The 17,940-nt window shown below is 49.9% G+C and overlaps 2 protein-coding genes across 4 annotated transcripts in view; both read left to right on the plus strand.

Annotated features, from left to right (window-relative positions):
- Window positions 1-6,982, plus strand: part of KIF9 (kinesin family member 9) — a 28,229-nt gene extending 21,247 nt beyond the window's left edge. For both annotated transcript variants that reach the window (XM_057402853.1, XM_057402854.1), the window contains 4 exons: window positions 1,429-1,608; window positions 3,193-3,308; window positions 6,028-6,132; window positions 6,770-6,982. In XM_057402853.1, coding sequence (XP_057258836.1) covers window positions 1,429-1,608; window positions 3,193-3,308; window positions 6,028-6,132; window positions 6,770-6,877 — 509 coding nt within the window. In that variant the 3' untranslated portion in view covers window positions 6,878-6,982. The remainder of the gene's footprint in view (window positions 1-1,428; window positions 1,609-3,192; window positions 3,309-6,027; window positions 6,133-6,769) is intronic.
- Window positions 6,983-9,453: 2,471 nt separating this feature from the next.
- SETD2 (SET domain containing 2, histone lysine methyltransferase) overlaps window positions 9,454-17,940 on the plus strand; it is a 64,845-nt gene continuing 56,358 nt past the window's right edge. For both annotated transcript variants that reach the window (XM_057402860.1, XM_057402861.1), the window contains exon 1: window positions 9,454-9,688. In XM_057402860.1, the coding sequence (XP_057258843.1) occupies window positions 9,651-9,688 (38 nt within the window). In that variant the 5' untranslated portion in view covers window positions 9,454-9,650. The remainder of the gene's footprint in view (window positions 9,689-17,940) is intronic.

A 17,940-nucleotide genomic window follows, 5' to 3' on the forward strand; every position in this document is an offset into this window, starting at 1 on the left:
CCTTGCCCATGGCAGAGGATTGGAACTGGATGAGCTTTAAGGTCCCTTCTGACCCAAACCATTCCATGATTTATGAAAGTCAAAATCCCAAACTACAAGGTACTAGAGCAAAATATGGCATAAGTGCCTTCCTACTTTGCTGTGGCAAGATGTTTTTTAGGTGAAATATGCCTGGATGAGACTAGGAAGTGTGTCAAGTTACATGCTCCCTGCAGCAGGGCTCCCAAGAGTCAGTGCTGCTGCACTCTACAGAGGAGTGGAGAAGAAAAGCCTCTGGGCTGGGGGAGAAATCTGAAACAAATGGCTTTAGTAATAGAGCAGTCTAGAGTGCTCTGTGAGGAAGTAGCAATGGTGCTCCTTGCATGTGGGGAGTACAGCAAAATAATTCAGTTCTGTGAAACTACACCCTTAATGGATGGCAGGCAATTAGTGGGAAATAAGAGAGAATGAGGGCCCAGTTTCCTCTGCTGGTTTCCATTTCTCTTCCTCTAGAGAGAATTTTATCACCAAGGGGCCTTTTCCCATAGGGTCTGAAATATGCAAAGCTCTCCTGGATAAATGACAAGAAAATCAGATCAAAGCGAGGGTCTGTCTTTTCATGGCTTTTCTTGAACCTTTGCTCACCAACTAGTGGTATATTGTGGCTGCTGAAAACCACAGGAATAAACTGATTTGAGGGTAATAAAAACTGAGAGATGTTTATCAAAGGACAGTAGCACTGGCTTAAGTGTCCCTAAAGGGCTGACCAGCCCTTCGTCACAAAAACCCTCACCATGGCTGCCCGTGGGCTTTCTCAGTAGGAGGCATAAAAGCTCTCTGTGATACCCTCCAGTGGGCTGTCTTCCTGTGCAGCCTGGTCCCTCCTCTTCATGAATCAGAGAATCCCAGAATGGTTTGGGTTGGAAGGGACCTTAAAGCTCATCCAGTTCCAACCCCCTGCCATGGGCAGGGACACCTTCCACTAGACCAGGTTGCTCTGAGCCCCGTCCAACCTGGCCTTGAACACTGCCAGGGATGGGGCAGCCACAGCTTCTCTGGGCAACCTGTGCCAGGGCCTCACCACCCTCACAGGGAAGAACTTCTTCCTCAGATCCCATCTCAATCTCCCCTCTGTCAGTTTAAAGCCATTCCCCTTTGTCCTATCCCTACAGGCTCTTATAAAAAGTCCCTCTCCAGCTTTCTTGTTGGCCTCTTAAAGTTTAACTGCACATGCCTCAGTTGAGGGAGGACTGGTGTCTGAGAGGGTTCAGGAGTTCAGCAGAAATTTCAGCAGCATTGTATTTGTAGTAAGCGTGTCTAAGGAAATGTCAGTTGTGTGGTTAACCTCAGTATAACTGGGTAACTACTGTGTGGTTCAGAGTATAATGACTGCTCTTCATTCCTCTCCACCCTCATAAGAAACCTTAATTTCCTTTTCTTACCCTCCAGGAGAGTATGTTGATGAGAAAGGACACATCATAATTGATGAGAAGGAGTTTTTACTCATCATGAAGCTGAAGGAGCTGAAGGAAGAGTACAGGTCTAGTTATGCTGAACTGCAGGACCTGAAGGCAGAAATTGAGTACTGCCAGGATCTGGTGAACAAATGCCGGAAAAGACTAATCTCAGGTACTGCCTTGCCAGGGCAGTTTCCAAACAGTCTCCAGTTTAGAATCAGAATCACACAATGTTGTGGGTTAGAAGGGACCTTAAAGCTTGACTGCATTTGGACATTGAGCTGGATGATTTCATTTAGTCGAGGTGGTGGCTAAGGAACTGCACTGGGCCAGGGCTTTAGCTTGGACTATGGATGTGTCCTATTGTACCCCTGTGAGATTCAGGTTCTAGTGTTGCAGCATGGGTGCCTTGGCAGGAAGCAGAGTGATCATTTTAGCGTGTTCTTCATGAGCACCACCCTCATGGGGACAAGTTACACCTCTGCCAAGGGTGATGCATGCAGATTTCTGGTGCACTGCACTGCAGGCCACTCCATTTTAATCTGCTGTAACAGGATTGTAGTCCTGCTGTGTTTTGGATTTGTCCTGTCTGATGGAAGACAGTAGGTATACAAGTGCCAGATTTGCAAACATTTGGATGCTGTGCACACAGCAACATTTGATTTTCTACAAACTTGCCAGAGCACAGCTTGTATCCATCAGTGCATCCCATGCTGAAAAAATGCCCGACTTGTTCCAGGAGATAGACAGGGACAAAATCATACATGTGCAGAAACTCTGCCACTGGTTTCCACTGGATCTGGGTTTGGTGTTTTTGCATGCTCCAGATATCTGCTGTTTGTTTAAGCACACAGGTAGGGACTCACTCAATATCTGGGTCATCCCTGAGTGAAGAGGTCATCTCAGAGCTAAAACCAGGGGACAAAGTCAGTGCTATTGCATCATGTCCACCATGCTGCACAAGAGCAGGGCTCTGTGTTTAACCTTTATTTATCCTTCATGACTCCTGGCACAGAAAGCAGCTCAGCTCCCGGGGTCCCTGCTGTGGAGCAAAGCCCTCTTCAGGGCCTACAGGCTCTCCCACTCCATGGGGGAACATGCCAGAGTTGTGGAGCAAAGCACAGCTGTTTCACAGCAGGTGTCTGGGAAATGCCCAGTATTAATAAGGACACAATTCCTGCTGTGTGTTATCACTGGCTATTACAGGATGGGGAAAGCATTTGGAATTGAAATCTGAACCCCAAATATGCTGAACCCCCAAAATGGCCAGCTCCGGGCAGGATGGCTCCAGGGTGCAGGAGCAGTGCCACCTTGCGGACAGCATCTTGGGCTGCACAAGCCCAGAGGACTGTCCCCAGGGCCGGTTACCACGATCCGGCCACATCACAGGCAGCAGGGACAGACAGCAGCTGTCTAAGCACAGCCGATGCCAGCTAACAGTGCCCTGTCCTTTTAGACTAACTTTCCAAATAGTTAAAACTCAAGAATGCTCCATCCCTGGCGGTGTTCAAGGCCAGGTTGGACAGAGCCTTGGGTGAGATGGTTTAGTGGGAGGTGTCCCTGCCCACAGCAGGGGGGTTGGAACTAGATGATCTTAAGGTCCTTTCCAACCCTAACTATTCTATGATTCTATAGGATGTTTGGGTTCTGAGGTCCCATCTGAATGTTTACGAGCACTGAGTCCTATCTGATTCATGGACAGAAGCAATCTACCCCTGTCTTTTCCATCATTAAAGCCCCTTGCTTTGCTTTGCAGAGTTTGAGATCTGGTACAACGAGTCTTTCCTTATCCCCAAGGATGTGCAGGAAGCTCTGAAGCCTGGTGGCAACATCAGACCTGGAATGATTCCCATAAACAGAGTCATGTGCCTGGTGAGCTTTCCTGGCAGCTCTGCTTATTCTCTTTGATAGCTGCACGTGGCATGGTAATGAGGGCACGACTAAGCCTGTGGGAGGAGGAGGAGGACATGGCGTCTCTGCCTCTTTCTCAAGCAGAGTGGCTGGTACTGAAATGCTATCTGCTATGATGCAGAGAGCAACTATCTGGAGATACATCTTGCTTTCACATTAGCTTTACCATGAAGAGGCTAAAATAGGAGAGAGTGACTGAAGTACCCAGTCATCTGCTGACTATCAGGAATCAGGCACGCTGCCCAGAGGTGCAAGGAGTAGTTGGGAGGCTTGTTTCCAGTTGGTACAGCTAAACTATTGTGTTTTGTGTTGTGGCAACTGGTACATAGGCAGCCTTCTGTTTAGAAACCACAACTTTGGGGTGCTCAGGGTCTTTTGTCAGTTCCGACAAAGCACATTTCTCTTAAGCTTCTCATTTACCACACTTCTTTGCATTATCCTCCTCCGAAGTAATTCCAGGTTTTGTCCTTCATCGTTAAATGTCAGGCTCAAACCCTTCATGCTGTTTGACAGGAATGTGGTGGCAGCGCCTCCACTCGGTCTAACATGACCTGTTGGAGTGAGTCCAGAGGAGGCCACAAAGGTGCTTTGAGGGCTGGAGCACCTCTGCTCTGGAGACAGACTGAGAGAGATGGGCTTGTTCAGCCTGGAGAAGAGAAGGCTCTGGGGGGACCTTGGAGCAGCTTCCAGTGCCTAAAGGGGCCAACAAGAAAGCTGGAGAGGGGCTTTTGACAAGGGCAGGTAGGGACAGGACAAGGGGGAATGGCTTTAAACTGACAGAGGGGAGATTGAGATGGGATCTGAGGAAGAAGTTCTTCCTGTGAGGGTGGTGAGGCCCTGGCACAGGTTGCCCAGAGAAGCTGTGGCTGCCCCATCCCTGGCAGTGTTCAAGGCCAGGTTGGATGGGGCTTGGAGCAACCTGGTCTAGTGGAAGGTGTCCCTGCCTGTGGCAGGGGGGTGGAACTGGATGAGCTTTAAGGTCCCTTCCAACCCAAACCATTCTGGGATTCTGTGAGTGTATAACAAAAGAGTGAAATCCCACCCTGGCTGTGAGGGAGAATCAGCCCTTTGTAGGTGTAACCCATCTCCATTATTGCTGCTTAACTTCTGCAAATTGCAGAGAACAGCTACAGGGGACAGGTCATGTCTGTCTCTCCCAGAAGCCCATCCTCATCAGGTGCAGGGGGTACCTACAGGTGTTTGGGAAAGAGAATAATCAGGATGTGAGCTGTGTGACATCTTTACTAAATGCACAGCCCCATTTCTAGCCAATGGCTTTTAATTTTTTAGAAGGAAAACAGAAAATGAACTCTTGTCTCCAGGTGTCTGATTATTTTGACTGTAAATCTCAGTTTTCTTCTTCCCTTCTAGAAAGGTATGTGGTGCATTTCAAAGATCAGAGATAGGTTCTTCCCATCCTACTGAATTAGTTTCCCTTGAGGGTATAAGTAACAAACATAACGTGATGAAAAAAAAATAGTGGAGTTATTTTGAGTTTACTTTTAAACAGAATGTTGTGATCTATTGACCGTGGAAGTTTTCAGATACAGATGCAGACCTGTATAGGAAAGAGCATAAAACCAAATCCCAACCCTCCAGTGAGGTCAACAGGGAAACCCCAGCTGACTGCTTGGGTCCAGGATGTCCCTCTCTGGGGAAAAGAGGATCCATCACTAGTCACTTCTATTAACCCAAGTTACTCAATGTACTCAGAAATACTCCCTTAATGGCTTCCCACCCTGGATTTCGTGTCATCACATCAATTATAACCCCAAAGATGAATGAAGCATGCGTTTTAGCAATGTTCTGCAGCTGTGTCAAGTTGCTGATGTTACAGGCAGAAATCTTCAGGGGAAGGATAAACAGTGTCCCTGCTAATGTGGCTCAGTGCTGGTTTCTCTTGCTCCTTTTACTGGGCAGTTCACTGCAGCTTTCCAGCATCACTGGCTCCACTGAGGCACTGGGAGGCAACCACTCAATTTTTCTCTGGAGGTTTATTTCCTACTTAGAACCATTTTCCCTTTCCCAGGCTGGTTCTTCATTTGCTGTCCTAGCCCGTTTCTCCAGGGTGTGCATCTTTTACTCTCAACTAGATTCTATTTGGCCACCTGCCTTTTATCATGACAGAATTCCACTGTCGCCTTCTTGAGGCTACTCATGAATCACCACAGAAAGTGGCCTAAGCATCTGCTAGAACTATCCTCAAATATGTAATGAAAACATTATATACATGCTGGTAACTCAAAATAAATGTACTTAATTCAACCCATGTTCCTATTCTGTGTGCTTACACCTTCCAGAAGGTTCCCTGGAGAAATGTGGGCATGGACATCAGCTAGCTGGGATCAGTGAGGACCACACTGAAGCTCAGACTTCCTTCACACTGCAAGATTATTGTGCAGTGGAAGGGAGACTGTCCTGTGGGTAGTCACAGGCAGAGCATGGCTGTGTGAAGACAGCTGGAGGAACTCCATTTGGGGCTTTACACTTCCAGATGGATTTTGGCCAAAGTCCTGCCCAAATCTGCTCACCAAAGTTGTAGGAAGAGGGGACCTCTTACTTCCGAGGCTTCAGAGATACTGGTGTATTGGCATTCAACGAGGCACTTGGGATTGGTTGACCCCTATGCCTCCAGATGTGTGTTTTTCACATGGAGTGGGGTCTGTCTGTCTGGTGGCAGGAGGAAGATGTTCAGGAGAGTTTTAAGCAGATGCAGGAGACAATGCTGCCGGCCTGCCCAGCTTCAGTCCCCTTCTACAAGGCGAAAATGAGAACTGATCAAAAGGTAATCTCGGGGGGGGGCAGTTCCATGAACCCCTGCCAATGTGTGTTGGGAGAGAGATTCTGTGCCTCACTGCCAGGTGGGGTGTAGGACTCCTCCAGAATGGATGTCATTTTGGCTGTAGCCTGTTGAAAGATGCTAGTCTGGTTCTGTAACTAAGCTCCTTGAAATGTTTTTTGGCTGATGTAAAGGCCCCATCCCATGCTGCTCTTATGCTAAAATCCAGTCTCAGCACCTCTCACTTGGAGTTCTTTCAGGGCTCACTGTGAGATACCACCGAGGCCCTGACCTTCAAAAAGATCAGGACAGTAACAGGGCTGCACATCACCATCAGTAAGGGTTTTTAAGGAACACATCTCGAAAACAACTCTTCAGTGCTCATGAGGAGCATTTCTCAGGGTTTCTTGTGCCCTCCTTTGAGCCTGCTGGGATCTGCCCCAGTAGGATGATGGTGGTGTGATGGGGCTTCTTTGGGCAGCTTTTTCCTTCACTATTTGGGAAGACTGGGAAAGTGATTTGGGGTTTGTTTGTTTTGTTGTTTTTTGTTTTTTTTTTTTCCGGAATAAGTCTTTTACAGGTGGGGATTCTGCCCTGAAAACTGAGCTCGCATTACTAATTCTTTTTTCTTTCCTGTTGCCAGCACGTGTACAGCAAAACCATGTCATCCCTAGAGCAAATGCGCAAGAAACCGGGGCTCATCCCAGCTGCTGGGAAGAATAAAACCATGTCGTTTCTGCACGTCACATAGCAGATTTGGGCTCAGCCTGGAACCCATAAGCAACACCAGCTCAAAAGATGCCTCATGTTCATATCCAAATAGATTTATCAACAATAAACAGTAGGAAAAAAACCCCACCACCTAACTTTTGTACAGCTAGACTGACAGTTATTGGTAATCAAACCCACTGTTTAGACAGGCAGCAAGCCAAGGGTTCAAATAGCAACGCTTGTTTATGACACCCTCCCCACCCCAATGCAGCAGGACTAGGGCATTTTTTGCCCACCACTTTCCGGGAAGGTGATTCGGACTCAGAGTGAGACCATGGTGCCCAGCAACTGAAAAGCTCCAGGGCATATTGTGCTGCTTAGCCAGGCTACTGTTATCTTTGCCCATGAAGCAGAGTGTGCTGAAGGCCTGCTGGAAGTCCTCCTCTTCCTCAGAAGAGGTGGGAAGCTGCTTCCAGCTCGGCACATGCCAGGGGAGTTTGTGTACCAAATATCCAGCCAAAAGAATCCCACCTTCTCCTACTGCTGCCAACAGGCAGCCATCAGTGTCAGCTCCCCTGTTGCTCCCCTCTATGCCCATACCACAGGCTCTGAGGAGCAATATATGGATGTGGGCCCATATATACATATATATATGCTGTGCCAGCTGCAGGCTTGGCCTAAAGGAGCTCCAGGGTCTGGCTTCTTCTTGGGTATTCCACTTCTTGTCTCTTCAAGGAATAAAAAGAGTCAGCTGTGATTTTTGTGTCTACCGTGTGTTTTGGGTGGCCCTTCGCCACTGCAGCTGATGGGTGCAGGGTCCAGTCTGCATTCGGAACTGCTGCAGGCAGGATTCGCTTCTTTATCCCTCTGGGAGGTTGTGGAACCCCGAGAGCTTCAGAATTATTTGGGGAGCTTGAAGAATAACACTGAAGACCCCCAAATGCAGCACCCGTGATCTGTGGCTGTTAGCAATGTCCTGGCCAAAGCCTGGCAAATCACCAGGATTATTGGAAAAGCCACTGGCATGTGGCTTGGAGCGATTGGGCAATGCTGGCTGAGCCCCACTGAGTGATGGGACAGAGGACAAAGAGCCCCTGCTGCTAGAACTGGCACCAGCCACAGCAGGAGCATCCCTGGATTCACACATCCCAGGTCAAAGGTTTTCCACACGCTGCCTCCCCATTTACACGGAACTCTGGGAAATTAATTAGTCCAAGCTGTTTGATTTAATTTGTTGCAGCTCACTCCTGTTACAGCAACGGCACCTGCTCCCCAGGAGTGCTGTGGGTAACAGCCTAGAAATCCCCTTCTCGTGTAATTACCAATTTCCAAAGGCTTATCAAGCTTCTGGAAATTCAACCCAGCATTAACTTCCCAAGAAAACTCTTCCACACAAACTGAGCTCCATCTACCCTTCCTCTGCTTCCCTGTTGTGCCTCCGCGTGGATGCTGCTCCTGTCCCCGTGGGTCCCTGTGCCACTGCTGCCCACGCCATAGTCCCAAATCTGGGAAAAAAGAAGAGGAAGAAATGTCAATATTGGCTGCTGCAAATGTAGTTTGGAGGCTCCTGCGTGAGTGGGAAGGTCCTCACAGCCCAAAAGCAAGCAGGTATCCTGGGGTACTCTGGCACTGTCTCGTTGAAATCTCCCTGGGGTATGGGAAGTTGGTGAAATAAAGTGCTGGTGTCTTGGTGTGTTACTGGGTCTGTTCTAGGTGTGATCCCTGGGGTACCTGTGATGCTGGGAGAGATCCTGGGGTTGTCCTGGGGTGCCAGTGATCCATGGGTACCAGGAATCCCAGAGGTGTGGTGCCATTGTCTGGGGGTGTGGGTGATCAAGGGGTACTGGTGATCCTAGGTTGCTGGTATGGGACATTCCACCGGTGCTGGTGATCCCAGATTCCTGTGGTGCCTGTGTCATGGGGCTGATCCTCATGTGCCATGGATAATCCAGGATGCTGGTGATCCTACCCTGGTGATCCCAGTGAGATTCTGGTGTGGTCCTAGTGATCCTGGGGAGGTCTCATTGATTGTGTGGCTGATCCCAGCGTAGTCCTGGTGATCCCAGGGAGATTTCAGTGAACCCATGGCTGATGCCAGTGTGGTCCCAGTGGCCCCAGGGAGATCTTGGTGATGATGTGGCTAATCCCAGTGTAGTCATGGTGGTCCCAGAGGTAATCCTGGTACGATCCCAAGGAGATCCCAGTGGTGCCACGGCTGGCACTGGTGTAGTCCTGGTAATCCTGGGTTGATCTCATTGATCCCATGTCTGATCCCAGTGCAGTCACGGTGATCCTGGGGAGATCTCAATGATCCTGCAGCTGATCCCAGTGCAGTCCTGGTGGATCCTGGGGGAGATCCCGAAGAGATCTCGGTGGTGCCACGGCTGATCCCGGTGCGGTCCTGGTGATACTGGGAGATCTCGGCGATCCCGCGCTTATCCCGGTGTGTGGTGTGGCCCTGGTGATCCCGGGGGAAGATCCCGGAGATCCCGCGGCTGGTCCCGGCCCGTGCCCGCGACGGGGGGAGCGGAGCGGCGGGCAGGGAGCGGCGACGCGGCGGCGCGGCGGGGAGGAGCCGGGCGGCCGGGGCGGACTCGGCGGCGGGCGGCGGGCAGGGCAGGGCAGGGCACGGCGCGGATGGCGGGGCCCCGCCGGCGGCCGCTGCAGCGCGGGGCCCGGCGGAGGATGTGAGGCGACGGCGGCGGAGCCGAGCCCCCGCCGGGCTCGGAGGGCGGAGAGGGGCCTCCCCGCGGCGCGGCCCGGCCCGGCCCGCCCGAGGGGCCGCGCCTGCCCCCGACAGCGGTCGCCCGACCATGGGGGACTTCTACGACCCGGAGCACCCTACCCCGGAGTAAGCGCGGGCCGTGCCGGCGGCCGCCACAACCCCTCCTCGCGCCGCCGCGGCCTGAGGCCTGCGGGCCCGGACGGGCCGGGACGAGCAGCGTCGGGCCGGGACGAGCAGCGTCGAGCCGCGCCGAGCCAGGCCGCCCGGCCCGCGGGAAGCCACCGGGGCCGGGGAGGGCCGCGGCACCGCCGCCGCTGCCCTTTCCCTCCCTCTGCAGTGTGCGGCGGGCGGGCGGGCCGCCGGGGTAGGCCGTGCATCCCCGGCCTTGCGTGAGCGCCGCGGCCGGGCGCCGGCGGGCGGAGGCCGGGCGGGTTGGTGGGGTGGGGGGAAGGAACGGAGCAGCGGGCGCTGCTGGTGGCCGGGGGTTTGGGGGTGCGCTCTTGCCCTGCTCTCGCTCCCCTGCCCGGGGGAGCGGCGAGGTCCGGGCCCTCGGCTCGTCGGGGTGCGCGTTGCCTCCCGGCCCGCGGAGGGGGGCCGGGTGGTGAGTGCGGACGTGTCCCGGTCTCTGAGGGAGGGGTGGGGATTTTTCAGCACCTTTATTGTTATTACTGTTATTACTATTGTTATTGATTTTCTTCCCGGCGTGCAGAGGAGTTACTGAGTCCTGTGTTTATTTTGCCCTTTGAATCCTCCGACAGCTCCCGCCCGGCCCCTGCTCTGACCCCATTTTCTGACAGGAGGAAGGAGCCGGGCACAAGGGGGGAGAGCAGCCTAATGGCCGGTGAACTGCGGTTCTCCTCTGTGCTGGGGATTTTCCCTCACCTCCCCCCGGCATCACGCCACGGCCACTAGTTTTATCGCTCCTTCTGAACAAGCCATTCAGCACCCGCTGGCAGTGGTGTGGTTTCTTTCCCCACCCCTCTCTTTCCTTGTTGTTTCTGAATGCTGTTTTTACGTTTGTAGACCTCCCTGTGAAGGATTAGGGTGATTCGTAAACTTTGTGCGAATGGCATCCCCGGCGCGTGGCCGGCTCCGGCATGGAAGGAGGCAGACGCCTGGCATGTTGCACATCTCTGTGCAGGGGCTGGACTGGAAGCAGAGCTAAAAGTAGTGTGTTTTGAGCAAGGACGAGAGAGCAAACCTTTGTGAGCAAATGCTGTGGGTTCTGGCTGTGCCCACCTGGAGCAGCTGTTCCAGCTGAAAATGATACCTGCTGCTGAGCCTCATGAAATTAGTGAGAGGTGGAGGACTTAAGTGATGGTGACCGGTGGTCTGTGGCACTCAGTGTCAAACCTGGCATCAGGCCAAACTGAGCAGTTAATGTGTGGGGTATATTGCGCCGCTGCTGAAAGTCTTCAGTGTTGCAACCCTGGGCTCTTGCAAGAAGCCAGAGTGGTTTCTCTAGTGACTTTATAAAATAAATACTAATTTCTTGTTTTTTTTTTTTTTTTTGGGGGGGGGGGGGGGGGGGTTGGGGGCTGGTGCTCTGGAAGCCATCAGGAGGTGCTCACATGGTTGTAGGAGCCTTGTGTCCCAGTGTCCACCTGGAAGCGCAGCGTTTCGCTATGTCTTGAGTCACATTGGCCACTTCGTTAATGTGTGTCTTATTTAGGATGTGCTTTTCCCAGTGCATGTGCTTTTAGCTTGAGAGAAGCATTACTTGCAGTAGTGATGGTTTTCTTCAGAGGTGGGGGTGCCTCAAGGTTCATTGTCTCCTTCCTCGCTCTCTGATGTTGCGATATGAGGCATGCGCCACACAGCACGTCCCAGGAAACAGCTGGGTATTTCCAAAGTGCAGTGGGGAGCACAATTGAAAACAAACCCATGATGGCTGCAAGACGTTTGCTGCTGGTGGTGCCATTCCCTGGTCCCGTACCTGCTGTGGGGGTGTGAGGAAAAGGGATGTGCACGATTTGGTTTTTGGAAGAGTTACTTTCTATAGCTCGTAGCTGCTGCAAGATGTAGGGGCTTGGAGAGCGTTGGTCGGAGCCCCACGACGCAGGCAGAGCTCAGTAAATCTTGAGGCTTATCCTTATCTTTCATAGGAATCATTCATAGAGTGGTTTGGGTTTGACAGGACCTTTAAAGGTCATCCAGTCCATCCCCTGGACAGGGACATCTCCTACTGGCTTGCTCCAAGCCCTGTTGAACCTGACCTTGAACACTGCCAGTGATGGGGCATCATTGTTACTGAGTTGGAGCTTCATGCTGGCTGCAGGAGGTGGGATACTGAGTCAGGAGCTGAAAGACAGGTGACTTGAATGTGTGCTGATGGTGTTTACTGGAGTTTTCCTATTAGCAAAAAGTCTCCAGCTTGGTTTTACCTGGTTGGTCTCCACGTCCCACTCATCAGCCAGCGCTCGGGTTCTTGCGAATTTCAGTGTCCAGCTAAACCAGCTTTCCTCGCCTCTTGGCTGGTCAAATTTGGGCCAGCCTGAGCCAAGAAGCTCAGAGCCGTGAAGTTCCACACGAGGTCTGTAGCTTCTCCATGGAGCTGCCCGGTGCTGACCTGGACCTACTTAATGGATGTTTGTATGGTATCGTGGGCTACGAGGAGAAAAAACTTCATCTCTTTGTGCTGTTACTGGAGCTGTGCTGGTGCAGTCGATACAGGCAAACCTGCAGCAAGTGAGTGCTTCCTTCAGGAAGACACCAACCTCATCCCTGGCCACACTGTTCAAGGGCAGAGGATCTTCTCAAACAACTGTGATATCAGTGGGGTTGTTGCACGGGGCGAAGTGGATTGCTTGGAGAGTCCTGAGGATTTGTTTACGCTACGATGGAGACTAAAGGTGCTGCAGCAGGTTTCTTTGCGTTCACTATGGCTGAAATGTATTTAACTGCTGCTTCCTCATTGTGCTGCAGGAAGATGTCCCAGCTTGAATTTAGCTCCATTTTGGGGTAAGATGGCCATCCTGCATCCATGCAGGCTGGGGACAGCAGTGGGGCTTGGTGGTGCATGTGAATGTTTTGGTGGGGTTGGGATTTGTGGTCACTGTGTTTGAGCACCCTGTTGATTTTTGTTAATGTGACTTGATACGGATTCAGCAGTTTAAAACTTAAGGTTTTTGGTTGTGGCTGTTCCCACAGGGTTTATTTAAATGTGCATTTCAGCTGGAGAGACACACAGGCTGCTCCGAGTTCGTGTCACTTCAGGACTTGATTCTTTTTTGCTTCCTGTCAACACCTAGATTCTATTTTCTGCTTTTCTCTACGGAAGACGATGCGTAATGCTGGTGCCCTTGGCACAAGGTGGAAGCTCCTGGCAAGTGTGCTGTGATTAAATACCCAAATACAGGTCCTTGAGTATGTTCTAATCCACTGGGGAGATGCTAATGGAAGGGAAAGGCTTGAAGGCTCTGTTTTATACCTGCATTTCCCTTTGAACAGTCCTTCCCTTTACTAAGGAGACTAATGATGGTCCCATGAGGTGCGAAATCAAGAGTAGGAAGGGAGAGACTTGGCTCTCTCTGCCTGAGTGTACCTGAGGGTTTCTCAGCTCTGTGCTTAAGCCTTAATGGCTCTGAAAGGTCAGTTTATTTGAAGAAAATTCTCTTTGTACATCCAAATTTGTCTTGGTTGCAGGAGGAGACTTCACCTGCTCGCCTGGCCAGCCAGTAGGTTATCAAACAGGTTTCTCACTTGGGTTTATTATTTTTGATGCCGTCGTAAAAGCGTTCCCAACTGGACCTGAACTGTGGCTGATTGCTTGCAGTGGAACTGAATTCAGTGAGGTTATTGTTGCATATCTCCAGGAAGGAGATGTCAATGCCGTGCAGAGCTGCCCCTTCCACTCTTCTGTTGCCTTTTTCCTGCTTCATCTACAGTGCATTTTCAGTACCAGTTCTCTTAAAAACAAAGCCTGAGGTCTGTAGATTTGCTCTTGGAGAAGTTGCCTTCTCCCTGGTTTTTGGTACCCAGCACTGTGCCACCACTGTTGGGTTTTGAAACTTGTCCTTCTGCCCTGGGTTCTTTTGCAGCTTCCATCCACTGCTCTGTCATTCCACCTTTTCCTTCTGCTTGTGGTCCAGAAGGTCAGTGTGGAGCAAAGGCAGGGTAGATCTGCAGTGTTTAGCTTCTGAGGAAATTAAAAAAGTGAGGAAAATTAAACTCCACACTTTGGCTTCAAGAAGTTGAGGTCCCTGTGGTTTCTGCCAACCAAAATGCCTATAAATAGGAAAATTATATGTTTTTCCAGGAGCTGGCTGGGTGTGAGCCTGCTAGGAATACTTTTCTCCTCTGATTTTCAACTTTTTAGGTCTTCATATGGGCAGTACTTCTCTATAGTTTAGCAATTAAAGATGTAATGATGCGCTTGAACGGGACGGGGAAAGTTGTGGCCTCGGGATGCCTCGGTGGGAAGGCATGCTCGATTAGCTGGGTTTCTCAAAAATGAGGGAATTTAGCACCTGTAGGCTACCCAGGGAATATATTTTGAGCTCCGAGTCGTTCCATGTACCTTTAGTCACCAGACACATGCTCAGGTAATTACATACTCCAGCAAGAACAGCTAATATATGAACTCAGCTCTCCTAAATACTACAGTCCGGTGATCACAGGGAAAAGAGACGGAGAAATCTCTGTTTTTTAAAAGCTTTTCAATGGTTCTCTGGGCATAATTGTTTCTGTTTTTCCTTCTGTAATTTAATGTTTTCCTTGCAATGCCTGAAAGTGGGCTTCAAGTGGGTAGGTGACAGCCTTCCTTCGACGTCCTGCAGTAGAGAGCTGTTGACGTAATTCTAAATATAATTTGTTTGTGTGTATATTTAGGCAGTGAGAGAGGACTTATAAACACCTATTTTTAATAGAAACAGAAACATGAAGAAAAGTTAATGTTTGACATATGCATGTGCCCTTAGTCACAATCAGTACACTGGCTGCATTTGATTATTTAGGTGATTCAGATTTATTAATGAGCCGAGCTGTGCTGTGCAGGTGAAGCCATGCAGGCTGCTTTGGTGTGGCTTCCTTGGTGCTGTCGGAAGTGATTAGGAGCTGAAATGCTGCACTTCAGTTGCTGAAAAATATGGCTTTTTTTTTTTTTCTTGACTTTTTTCCTGACTTTTCCCGTCATTTTTTGCTTTGTAAACTTCCGTAATGCTCCATCCCTGCAACTCCCCCTCTCCAGCGAGCTTCTGCCCTTAGAATCCATCCCAGACGGGTGATATGACCTGCAATTCAAGACAAGTGCAGTCCAGGAGTCAAAATTTAACCTGAACAATCGATGTGGGAGGTTGAGGGGTCAGGCCAGGTGTGGGGAGGGAGCTGGAGTTGGAGCGATGTTCAGTGTGAAGCATCATTTTCAGTCTCAAATGTGGCCTTACCCATCATCGCTCAAAGATTTTGGAGTTTCCTCAATATCACATTGAAGCTGCATTATTGCCTTCCTCTTTGAAATGCATCAGCGGAGGTTTGCAGCTGCACATTAGAAGTGTGTCTTTGTGGGTTAGCAGAAAACAATTATTACTAACATTTTGTAGCCTTCTGCTACAAAGTTTGATGCTATAAAACATCAAACATGAATTTATTCTACATAGATATCCAACAGAAAAAACTCTGGAGTCTGGTACTTGGATTTTTCTCGCACAGCCACTTCCCAACTTGCACTTTTATTGCAAATTTCTGGTGTTAAGAGGTATGAAGAGGGTTGAATTTATCTGCTCCTACACTAGTTTCCCTGCCTGGCATCACCTTGTGTTCAGCATTGCCACAGCAACCAGCTGCGATGCTGCAGAGCGATAGCGGGGTGCAGGTTTTCACTCCTTAGCTCTCATTCCTTCTTGCTGCGTTAGGCTGGGTTTAATCTCACTAAAATAGTTTGATTTAAAGCAGTTCTCCAGGAGTTGGTGTTGCAGCAAGCTTGGGCTGATTTTCTTTTACTGAATTGAGAGTGGCTCCCAAGATGTCTCCCACTGCCGACTTAACCTGCCCGGCAGGTTTATAATAGACAATTTAACTTCATCTATAATTGCATAAGAAATAAATACCTTCAGGATTTTATATTAAAGCAGCAACCTTAAGCTTGGCTGGGGCATTGTGGCATTTCATTTGTGGCACTGAGCTTTTGTTGGGGTGCGTGGTGCTGTTTCGACCCTTTGAAGTCTGAATTTAGTGATGCCTGATTATTGGAAAGTACCTTCTTTTGAAGCATGGGGTGAGTTTGGGGTGAGGATGGGGTGTTTTGTTAGTGCTGACTTCAATATGGTGAATTATGAGAGTATTTGGTGCTGTATGTATGTCTGAATTTTAAGGTGACCTCACTACACTGGCTGAAGGTGAAAAAGTAATCAAAATTGAATGGTTTTGCCTCTGTGAAGCTTTTGTCACAGTGTTGACTATCATCTGCACACTGGGCACATCCAGCTGCATGGGCAGCACAGATCTTTTCCCCTCACCCAGTGACACCAGGCTCTTTGGGTCCGGGGAGACCTTCCCATCTCCCATCAGTGGGACCACTGCTGTGGTCAGCCTCCTCATGAAGCAGGTAGACTTCACTGACCCCAGCCTGCAGTCTGAAACAAAGATCCTTATTTGCAAGGCATTTTAAGAGACAAAAGATGACCCGCAGTGCCAGGGCGGGTATTTGTCATGCAGACTTGGGGATGCCCTGATAAGGTCAGGTTAGGAATTTGCGCACCCATAGAAGGAAAACCCAGCAGATGCATCAGGGTGGTGATTCCTGCAGAAGGTCTCTTCCTGCTGATAGCCCAGGGAGGTGAAAGAGAGATACAACTCCTTGTTTTACCCAGTCCGTAAATGCAGCAGAAGGTGCAGCGTAGCCTGGGGCTGCCCAGGGGGTCCTTTTCAGCCCTGATGAGTGGGAAGGACCCATCCTGCTTTGTGCCTGCCTTCCTGGGGAGGGCTTTGTGCTCAGTGGGGTCAGTCGTTCCTCTTTTTAGCACACAGACCTCATTACCCAGAGCCATTGCTCTGGTCAGATGAAGCCTCAAAGTCACTGCTTGTCCAGCAGATACGTGGTGGCCTGAGCTGCTGATTTCTCTGCCAAGAGTGAAGTCCTGTGCTGGCTGCTGGTAGTAATGGTCGTAAGTCAGCTTAGATATTTCTGATTATTTTGTTCCTGCTTTTATTTTAAATGCTTTCAGGTTCTTCACCTCTTTCTGCTTCCCCTCTTGCTGCAGAGAGAAGAGTTGGTATATCTTGAGCTGGTATTTCCTGGAAGCTGGGTGTAGCCACTTGCTTTTCCTCAGGATTTAACTGCTGAAATAATTTTCCTGATATCAAATATCTTTTAACTTAATTAGTTTTGTTCAGCATGTTCTGAACTTTCTCTTTGCAGCCTGCTGACTGCATCGGATGGCAATTTGAGCAAAATTAAAAAGCATTGTTTTTTTTTTTTTCTCCCTAATTCTATTAATTCCTTTCCCTCCAAGCCTAGAAATCTTCCTGGGGTATAGCCTGTGGATGCTGTGCTGTGACAGTCAAGTCAGATGTGACTGTCCCTACTGCAGATGCCCTGTATGAGAGGGAGCTTTGCAGAAGGCTGGCACTTGCTTTCTCTCCTTTTGTTAATGAACTTGGAGTGTGTTTGCTGTCTGCAGCAGAACATTAGAAGGTTTTTGCTGCTTCTTGTGCTGGTGAGCAATTCAGGTGTGCAGGGTTGGTGTACCCGGAACTGTGCAATGGGAGTAGCTGGGATGTGTGACACAAGTTTAATCCTAAGAGTGGTTTTGTGCTGTTAGGAGAAATGCTTTGTTGTATGGTTGTGCCATGGTGAGGCCTGTGCTGAAACCAGTGTCACAGCCTTGGTGCTGCAAACACTGTGCATAGGTGTGTGAAAGTGTCTGTGGCCTGAAGACCCTGGAAATAAATACGTGTGGGGTGGAGGGGACAGATAAAAAAGTATGGGAGGGGGAATAACCACCTCAGTGACTTGTTCAGGGTCACACACAGGCTGTTGCAGAGCTAGAAACCGACCCCAAGCTTTTAAGCCTGGCCTAACCCCTGCCGTAGGTATAAGGTTTTAGTTTGGATGCTGTGGGTGCCCTTCACCGGTTTAGAAGCCTGCTGTGGACTGTTGGTTTTAATGTGATTTTGGAGTTTTCTTGTGCATCTCCTGTGTGTTCCTGGCAGTACCCTGTGCAGAGACTTTGATGTCAAACTACCCTGCAGTGTCAAACCACCCTGTATCTTCCCCTGCTTGGCTGCTGAAAGTGATAAGCTGGAGGTGATAAAATGCCTTTGTGTTAGATCCAGCCTCATCCATCCCCAGGGGCAACTGCAGCCCTGGACTGACAGACAGCTCAGGGGTGTGTACATGTTTTAGACATTAACTGCATCAGGCAGGGGAAATGCAATTT

Source organism: Pezoporus wallicus, unplaced genomic scaffold (assembly GCF_028554395.1).
Source record: "Pezoporus wallicus isolate ANWC-B61680 ecotype Strahan unplaced genomic scaffold, APGP_CSIRO_Pwel_v1 contig_8057, whole genome shotgun sequence".
Lineage (NCBI taxonomy): Eukaryota > Metazoa > Chordata > Aves > Psittaciformes > Psittacidae > Pezoporus > Pezoporus wallicus.